The sequence below is a fragment of the Physeter macrocephalus genome, chromosome 4 (assembly GCF_002837175.3).
Source record: "Physeter macrocephalus isolate SW-GA chromosome 4, ASM283717v5, whole genome shotgun sequence".
Classification (NCBI taxonomy): domain Eukaryota; kingdom Metazoa; phylum Chordata; class Mammalia; order Artiodactyla; family Physeteridae; genus Physeter; species Physeter macrocephalus.
This window is the reverse complement of record NC_041217.1, coordinates 50347635-50358072: the sequence shown is the minus strand read 5'-3', so window position 1 is coordinate 50358072 and position 10438 is coordinate 50347635. Positions and strand designations below refer to the sequence as shown.

At 36.2% G+C, this 10438-nt stretch overlaps 1 protein-coding gene across 1 annotated transcript in view; it reads right to left on the bottom strand.

The window, feature by feature from the left end:
* Positions 1-10438, bottom strand: part of CEP350 (centrosomal protein 350) — a 145571-nt gene that overhangs the window by 84963 nt on the left and 50170 nt on the right. The window contains exons 16-18 of the mRNA XM_055084187.1: positions 4880-5066; positions 1320-1540; positions 679-842 (exon numbers count right to left, since the gene is read on the bottom strand). Coding sequence (XP_054940162.1) covers positions 679-842; positions 1320-1540; positions 4880-5066 — 572 coding nt within the window. The remainder of the gene's footprint in view (positions 1-678; positions 843-1319; positions 1541-4879; positions 5067-10438) is intronic.

Genomic DNA, 10438 nt, shown 5'->3' with positions numbered 1-10438 from the left:
CCAGCCACTCCGCGGCATGTGGGATCTTCCCGGACCGGGGCACGAACCCGTGTTCCCTGCATCGGCAGGCGGATTCTCAACCACTGCGCCATCAGGGAAGCCCTATACACTTAAATTCTGTGTATTCTGTTATATTTAAATACTACCTCAGTTTAAAAAAAAAAAAAAAAATATATATATATATATATATATATATACCAATAGCATTCCCACCAAGGAACACTGGATTTTTGTTAGCTAAGGGAAAGTCCTATTATCCTGGCATTACCAAATACTTAGATCTCAGAAACTTTTCTTTTTAGTACAAATAAAGTATTAAAAAACAAAACAAAGAAACAAAAACTCAACCATTTCTGACCTGTCACAAAAAAGAGAAAATATTGAAAATGTTTGATAAGCTGATTTTCACACTGTCACGAAAAAAAAGTAGAGAACGTGGAAAATGAAGTATTTGAAAGAGAATGATTGTATTATTGTTCTGCTGCCAAATACTGCATGTTTAATTATCTTTTTAGCGTATGATAGTTTTTCTCAGGGTTATTTATAAGTACTGTATGACAGACTATTTTTTTCTACTTGGCAAGTTAAAGTTGTTTTTTTTTTAACGCATCATTAAAACTTTGAAATAGCAAAGAAAAGAGAAAAAAAATGCAGAAAACTAAAGAACTCCACAAATACCTTTATGATCTGAGCCAGAGACACACTCTCCTGCTGAGCAAGTGAAATGCCTCTAACTCTTTCTACATCTGATAGCTGGCGCACTGACTCCTCAATGGCACTCAAGTAACTGAGTTCTGCTGCCATACGATGCTGGAGGCCAGCAGGAGAAAAGCGCTTAGAACCTGGAAGGCATGTAATTGTCAAATATCAAAGTTCACATGAAATTACATCTCAGATTTCTAAAATTCATTTCTCATTTTAAGGTCCAAAAACAAGTCTGCTTTCCTCTGTAGGAAAGAGAGTGACTTATTAGTACAATGTTTCTTAATAGTTACTTCTTTTTTGTGTGTATGAGCACACATACATGCATGTGTACATAATACATATATACATACCTATGAACACTTAGGAGTACATACATGGGATACATTTTTCAAGTGTCTTTTGAATAATGCTGGCAAAATGGGAAAAGTCACCACTATTGAATCTCTCGCTCTTTTCAATATTTATTTTCGGGCATAATTTTCGTTTACTACTTCAAAAAGTAATTGCATGCACTTGAAACAACATTTCTCTATGGTTTAATTGAAAGAAAAGAAATTTTTGGGAAAAAATTAATATCTTATTTTTTTAAATTACAGCTGCATGGATCTACTTGCCTGGTGTTGAAGCCATCTCTGTCGTTGTTCTGCTGGCAGCCAGGTTCGTATCAGCAAAAGTTGCATTAGGCTTAAATCCTGTTATAGTTGGAGTCACTACTATTGAGGATTTAGATCTTTCTAATGAAGTTCCTGGAAGGTCAAACTGCAACAATTTCTGGGAACTTGGAGATAGGGGAGAAGTTGGAGTTTTCTGTGATCTTCCCTTGTCTGATGAGACACTAGAAGTTTTGTTTCATAAAGACATTAGAGAAAGGAAACTACTTCAAGAACCATCTAAACAATTAATAAGAACAACATGCATAACTTTATTAACATTAGCTTTAAAAAGCTGTGATTCAGGCATTTATTCATTTAACAGAGTCGCTATGCTGAGTGAATGACTATGAATACTTCTCTTATTGTTAGATTTACAGTGGGGAACAAGCTAGGGACAAACCCTGCCCAAAATAATATGGAAAAGGAGTCTCTTGATTAAATTGGCACTTAACTCTTTCCTCTACAATGTACATTTATCGTGAATCACTTATTGTAGTATCAGGCAAAATCCTCTAGAATACTTGGAGCTTATACAGCAATAAAATTACAACCATACAAAAAGGCAAGGTCAAGCCTATTTTATAAAAAATATCTTAAAATATGTCTCTGAAAGAGAATAAAACATCATTTTGTGTTAAAAACTTTAAAATGACAAAAATTACTCGTTATTCCTCTTAACCAAAAAGTCATAGCAAAAATTTTTCATACTAACCGTCTCTAAATACCTTATATATGTCTATTTGTTTCTGTCCACTTTTTAATGCTATAGCTCTTTCCTGAACTTCCTAAGAAGTAACCTCATAGCAGTTTGATTAAAACAACTCAAGGGGGCTTCCCTGGTGGCGCAGTGGTTGCGCGTCCGCCTGCCGATGCAGGGGAACCGGGTTCACGCCCCGGTCTGGGAGGATCCCGCGTGCCGCGGAGCGGCTGGGCCCGTGGGCCATGGCCAATGAGCCTGCGCCTCCGGAGCCTGTGCTCCGCAACGGGAGAGGCCGCAGCAGAGGGAGGCCCGTATACCACCAAAAACAAACAAAAAAAAAAACAACTCAAGGACACAAGGTACATGTCTAGCCCCTCTTTGAGAAATTATGCTCATTAAAGGTATTGTTTCTCGGGGCTTCCCTGGTGGCGCAGCGGTTGCGCGTCCGCCTGCCGATGCAGGGGAACCGGGTTCGCGCCCCGGTCTGGAAGGATCCCACATGCCGCGGAGCGGCTGGGCCCGTGAGCCATGGCCGCTGAGCCTGCGCGTCCGGAGCCTGTGCTCCGCAACGGGAGAGGCCACAACAGAGGGAGGCCCGCATACCACAAAAAAAAAAAAAAAAAAAAAGGTATTGTTTCTCATAACAAGAAGCATGCTGCCCTGCACTAACCCTTTATTTACTGACTAAATTACTCAAATACCGTATAAAGCATGTTAGCAGTTAGCATATTTCAACATACTAAAGCAAGCTTACTTTTAGCTTTAATAAAACTATGAGATGGTTTTCAAAGGTAAACATTTCTCTTATACCAGAATTTAAATATTTGAATAAAAGTAGTCTTGAGAGGCACTCACTTGTTTCCAGTGACCTTTAATTTTCTACTGACGGTTTAGAGAAATACATTTTTAACAGTATGACAATTTCATTTATGGAACATAAAAAGAATTATCATTACTTCTGTCTCCTAATAGAGCTCCATGAAAGAATTCCAACACAACATCAAAACAAACTACTCTGTCTGAATCTCACCTTATGGTTTTGCAAGACGAATTTATATTTGTTCTGCAGAGACTTCCCCAGATTAGTGTTTTCAATGATGTTAGTTAAGTTTTCCAAAAAATAAAAAGGAAACAAAGGGAAAGAGTGTGGAGACAGACAGTGTCTACAGCCATGTAAGTTAAGAAAAAAATAGGTTAAATAATTTTTTAAAAATCTGGACTCCTTTGTATCAAAACCTCAAATTGTTTTATCCACTGTGAATCTCCACAGGTGGAAAAGTGGGGATCTAGACTACAGTATGGGGCATTTATCAACTTATCTGGCTATGGATTCTGTTTCAGAAATGTTTAACTTTGTAGATTTTGCCAATTAAATCATCAGAGTATCTCTTAAGGAAAGGTAAAGTTTTCTGAATTCCAAAATCATTGACAAAGAAATTAAAATTCAACTTTAAACATAGCAATGATGGTATTAATCATACAGCATTATCTGCAACATGAAAGCATTAAAAATGATTATCTGTATGTGACACTGTACTAGAAAAAGCACATAGTTTTAAAATAAAAAAGAAATATTCATGTCTTCTCAGAGCTTAAATTTCCATAAGGACAAAACCAGTGCAGCAGATAAAAAGTCATGGAGACAGAGTATGAACTGTACATAAAGCAATAGTTATGTGCAAGCAATAGGCTAAGTGCATAATATATTATGATATTAAAAAGAAGGAAAGGGCTTCCCTGGTGGCGCAGTGGTTGAGAATCTGCCTGCCAATGCAGGGGACACGGGTTTGAGCCCTGGTCTGGGAGGATCCCACATGCCGTGGAGCAATAGGCCCGTGAGCCACAACTACTGAGCCTGCGCGTCTGGAGCTTGTGCTCCGCAACAAGAGAGGCCACGATAGTGAGAGGCCCGCACACCGTGATGAAGAGTGGCCCCCACTTGCCGCAACTAGAGAAAGCCCTCGTACAGAAACGAAGACCCAACACAGCAAAAATAAATAAATAAATAAATTTTTTTAAAAAAGGAAAAAAAAAGAGTGTACAAGTTCCATAATCAATGTAAGAGTGAAATTTCAAAATCTGCTTGAGTCATCTAATAAGTTGAGCAGAAGAGAAAAGTTCAGAGGTACAAATAAACAATGATACCAAAAGAACACTAAATGGTTGGGGCTTCCCTGGTGGCGCAGTGGTTGACAGTCCGCCTGCCGATGCAGGGGACGCGGGTTCGTGCCCCGGTCCAGGAGGATCCCACATGCCGCGGAGCGGCTGGGCCCGTGGGCCAAGGCTGCTGGGCCTGTGCGTCCGGAGCCTGTGCTCCGCAACAGGAGAGGCCACAACAGTGAGAGGCCCGCGTACCGAAGAAAGAAAAAAAAAAAAAGAACACTAAGTGGTTGTGTTTAAAGAGTGGAAGAATACAGTTGAGAAGAAAACTGTATAAACAAAGGAAATAAGATAGTCTTTGGTAGCCTCGTGATAACACTTCAAATAAAGTTAAGCTCTTAATGTTGATCTGTGGGGTAACTGTGAGCTCCCAGAGTACCCTAAGGAGAGTAGTTGCTTGGTCAATGGATTGAGTCAAGAAAACAACTGTGGCAATGGCATTTAGAATAGAAAGGTAGGTTGTGCTAGAGGCAGAGAATTCCTGTGGCAGTGGTTGTAATTGTTTAGGTGAGAGATGACTATATTCTAAAATATAGATAAAGACTAGAGCTATGAACAAAACCACAAAAAACATAAATTTATTAAGTGAATTCTCTGAACATCAATGATATTGTAACTTTAATTAAATATGAATTACAGTATAAAATATGCATTACTTTACCTCAAAGAATGCCCAGAAAGATCCTCCAAAGTGCTATCAGTGTCAAGAGTCTGCTCATAATCTTTAACAGAAAGTTTGCTACTGGTCCCAGATTTCTTTCCTTGATTAGAGCCACGTTCTGAACTAGAGTGTACTTTTTCTTCATCAAGAAGTGAGTTCTGAATATCTCCAGTGAGTGAATCTAGCCCTGTAAAGTAAATTTCTTATAAAACTGATTCCCAATATTAGAAGCTACTGAGAGATAATTGATACCTAGATTTCAATAAAATAACAAAAAGTACAAACCAGAATATCTTAAAATGGACTTTAAAAAAATTTGTTTTTCATATCTAAGATAAAGCAGTTCTTCATTCTTTGCTTCCATTTAAGGAAAGTGAAATTTCTTCCATTAATATCTCCCACTTGCTATTAAAAAATAAATTGTTCTTAGATCAAATGTTTGGAAAAAAAGACAAACATATTAAACAAGAATGAAGTACTACTTTATCCCTATAAAAAAGTAACCAAAAGGAAATTTTTTAAGGATAAAACCCAGAGGCAAGAGAAAAATGGTATCAACTGCCAACTGAACTATATAATCCTTTCAAGAAACTCTATGGCAAGAACTAAGTAGCCAGATTCATAAAACTGTTCATATTCTCTAAGAATAATCTTACTTACAGGGGTATCTCAAGGAGATTATTGAAACAAACAAAACACAAATTGTGCATGACATTCAATGCATAACTTTACAATTAAAAAACTTTCGGGACTTCCCTGGTGGTGCAGTGGTTAAGAATCCGCCTGCCAATGCAGGGGACACAGGTTCGAGCCCTGGTCTGGGAAGATCCCACATGCCATGGAGCAACTAAGCCCATGAGCCACAACTACTGAGCCTGCGCTCTAGAGCCCACGAGCCACAACTACTGAGCCCACGTGCCTAGAGCCCATGTTCCACAACAAAGACAAGCCACCGCAATGAGAAGCCCAAGCACTGCAATGAAGAGTAGCCCCCGCTCACTGCAACTAGAGAAAGCCCGTGCGCAGCAATGAAGACCCAACACAGCCAAAAATAAGTTAATTAAAAAAAAATTCAACCTACATTTCCAATAGAATTGTCTATATCACATAGATAATAGTAACTTGAATATTTAAATAGCACTCTGTAATTTAAAATGCACTGCATATATATTACCTTATTGCTCTTAAACACCTTATGAAGTGGATACCATATAATTAATTTGCTGATGAGGTAACTAGAGATCTATGAGGCTAAATAACTTAAGGATACATAGTCGATAGCAGAAATGGGACACAAACCCAGGCCTCATGACTCTAAGTCTAGGGCATTGTTCACCTTGATGATATGTTTCAATAGCAGCACAGAAAAATATTTGCTAGGTTAAAAAAAAAGCAGAAAAAAGAATCATGTGCACATTTTAATGACAGTTTAAAAAATTTTTTAAATGTAGATATATGGTTAAAGATCAAAAGAAAATGGAAAAATAAAGAAAAAAACAATTATGCTGCACACCCATGTTCACAGCAGCATTAATCACAATAGCCAAAAGACAGAAGTAACTCAAGTGTTCTTCAACAATGACTACAATAACAAAACATGGTATAAACATACAATGAAACATTAGTCAGCCTTAAAAAGGAAGGACATTTTGACACATGCTACAACATGGATGAACTTTGACAACATTATGCTAAGTAAAATAAGCCATCCAGTCACAAAAGAACGAATATTGTATGATTATACACCTATATGAGGTCCTAGAGTAGGCAAATTCATAGAGACGCACAAAGTAGAAGAGCTGTTACCAGGGGCTAAAGGGAGGAGAAAATGAGAGTTATTATTTAGTGGGTATAGAGTTTCAGTCTGGGATAACAAAACAGTTGTGGAGATGGATAAAATGGTGATAGTTGCACAAAAGTGTGAATGTACTTAATGCCACTGAACTGGACACTTAACAATGGTTAAATTTCCTAGTCAAATTCATAGAGACAGAAAGTAGAACGGTGGCTGCCAGGGGCTGGAGAGGGAGGAATAGGGAGTCACTGTTTAATAGGTACAGAGTTTCAGTACAGGAGGATGAAGACGTTCTGGAGACCTATGGTAGTGAAACTTCATTGCAAACAGTGTGAATAAATTTAACGCCACTGAATGGTATGCTTAAAAATGGTTAAAATGGCAAATTTTATGTTAGCTATTTTTACCCATAAAAAATAGGTAAATTTTAAAATTATGCTATATTATGCTGTAGTGATAGTAATAAGGTAACAATTTTTCATTAAAATTTGGTTTAAAAAAGGAAAAATGAGAAAGGTCTTACCGTATGAGAAATATCAAACCCAACTATAAATCAAAGAAATGCAAATCACTTCAATGAGATGCTATCTTTCATTATTAGATTAGCAAATATTTTTAAAGTAATGAAACCTTGAGTGTCATTCAGTACACACAGGAAATAATACTCATACACCATTTTCGTGGGAGTGCAAACTCATATATGCTTTCTTGAGGACAACTCAAAAAATATATAAAAATCATTTTCCAGCCAAGCTCTTGACTCAGAAATTCCACCTGACTCATAGTAATTCATCCTAGGAAGCTATGTAAAGATATATACAATGAATTAAATATGCTGACTGCATTATCATAATGGGGAGAAAAACACACAAATAATCTAGACGATTATTAATCAATGAGAAAGGATTCTATAATCTAAAATCTATATTCATGATCCCTAGGCTAGAAGCAAGCTGTTAATACTGTTTATATCTGATTTTTCCATAATAAAGACACACTCTTATAATAAAAACACTTCATTCATTTAATATATTTTTTGAAAATAAATACACAATTGAAAAATTGTTCTTGATTTCAAAAAACTAGAAATTGTAGACAATACAATAGTCTAAGCAAGAAAGATCTAAACTCCAAACAAGGGACCTATATGCAAAGAAAACATCTGCCCGCAGTTTAAAAGACTGCCAAAGGAAAGTATATTTATATGTTTTAAAGTTAAATTAAGATAAATAATTTTTTCTTACGATTACCACTTTAATCTACCAACTATTTTCAACTACATTGGGAAGGAGCTGAGTGAGCATGCAGACAATCTTTTTCACCACCAGATGGAGCATATACAACAAAATTTATACATCTTAGAACTTTGGGATAAAGTACAAAGTTTAAGTTGATGCTGTGGAAAGTAAAATATATGGGTTTTTTTTTTAAGGCACTGTGAGAGGGATCAGGGAAACTGAGAGCCAAAAACAGTACCTGTATTTCATCTAACCAAGTTTTAGATTATAATTTTTAAAACCTATACTGAATCATATTGTTTATACTCATATATTTAATATATCATGATATCTTAACTTGTACAATATATTGCAGTAGAAGGTACACTTGATTTAGGAGTTAGAAGCCAGAATCTAGGCTTCACCAGTAACTAGTTAGTAACCTTAGGTGAGACACTAACATAACGAAGATGGGCATTTTTTAGCAAGATCGGCATTTCCCAAAATGTATTCTGCTCAATTCTAATGTAACAGAAGAACTGATTCTGTGGTCAAATAAATTTGAAAAATACTTCATACTATAGCCTCATCCTCATCCTAAAATAAATAATCCATATTAGCACATTAAAAGTGTTGATGAACACCAAAAGCACAAGCACCAAAAGCAAAAATAAATATGTGAGACTACATCAAACTAAAAAACTTCCACATTTTGACTTCATCAACAAAATAAAAAGACAACCTATGGTAAAATACTTACAAATCATATACCTGATAAGGGCTTAATATCCAAAATACATAAAGAATTCACACAACTCAACAGCAAACAATCCAGTTAAAATATGGGCAAAGGAACTGAATAGACAGTTTTCTAAAGGGAAAACAGTATGGAGGTTCTTCAAAAAACTAAAGTAAAACTACCATTAATTCCAGTTCTGGGATTTTATCCAAAGAATATGAAAACACTAATTTGAAAATATATATGCACTCTGATGTTCACTGCAGCATTATTCACAACAGCCAAAATACGGAAACAACCATCCATCAATGGATGAAGGGATAAAGAGGTGGTACGTATACAATGGAATATTATTCGACCATGAGAAAGAAGGACATCCTGCCATTTGTGACAACATGGATGGACCTTGAGGCCACTATGCGAAGTGAAATAAGTCAGACAGAGGAAGACAAATACTGTATAATATCATTTATATGTGGAATCTAAAAAATCCAAACTCGTAAAAGGACAGAGTAGAAAAGTAGCTGTCAGGAGTAGAGGAAATAGGGAGATATTGGTAAAAGGTTACCAACTTACAGCTATAAGATAAATAAGGTCCAAGGATCTAATGTATAACGTGGTGACTGTAGTTGATAACACCATATCGTATAATTGAAATTTTCTAAGAGAGTAGAACTTAAATGTTCTCACCTATATATATATAGTGATGGATGTGTTAGTTAACGGACTAGATGGAAGGAATTCTTTCACAATATATATGTATATCAAATCATCACGATGTATACTTTAATTACCTTACAATTTTATTTGTCAATTATCCCTTAATACAGCTGAAAAAATTAAAAGAAAAAAAGATAAAAGTGTTGATGAATCCTGCAAGAAAGAAGCCTGTTTCACTCTAAAAGCTTTTCCCAAGTTTATAGAACCATGGAGCTCTTTTATCCTCAGAATACTTATGAAACAGCCTATTGCATTGAATCAGTATTTCACAAGGAAAGACAGGCTTTGGGAAGTGTTGATAAAATGATGTCTAATGTTCCTGCCAAAGACTTTCAGAACACTTCCAATCTACAAGAGAATTATACTAGCTTAATGATTTAAAAAGAATCTATTCCTAGCACACTCACATTGGAAGTATAAAGTGGCACTAGCTTTCTGAAGAGCTATTTGGCAAAATGTATCCAAATTTTAAGCACAGCATACTCAGTGTCCCATTATCTCCCTTCTAGGATTTTCTCTTAAAGGAAAGAACCAGATCAAATGCAAAAAGATGCATTTGTAAGGATATTCAATGCAGCAGTGTTTATAATAGGCAAAAAAAAAAGAACCTAAATGTCTAGCAATGGGGAATTGGCTAAATAAATTACAATATAGTCAAATAACAGAACACTAGGTAGTCACTACAAAGGGTTATCCATATTTACTAACACAGAAAGGTATCTGTAACCCATTAACAGAAAAACATATCACATAAAATGTGATCTCGTACATGTAACATTTTCTATTTACATACGCCTACTGATTGTCTGGAAGGATTCTTACTAAAAATGTTAACATTTCACATCCATTAGAATGTCTGTTCTTCAAAAAAAAACAAAAACCCAGAAAACAACAAGGGTTATTTTAGTATGTATGTGGAGAAACTGGAACCCTTGCCCTTGTACACTACTGGTGAGAATGTAAAAGGTTGTAGCTGCTCTGGAACTGTATGGCAGCTCCTCAAAAAAATAAATATAGAAATGCCTTTTGGGCTTCCCTGGTGGCGCAGTGGTTGCGCGTCCGCCTGCCGATGCAGGGGAACCGGGTTC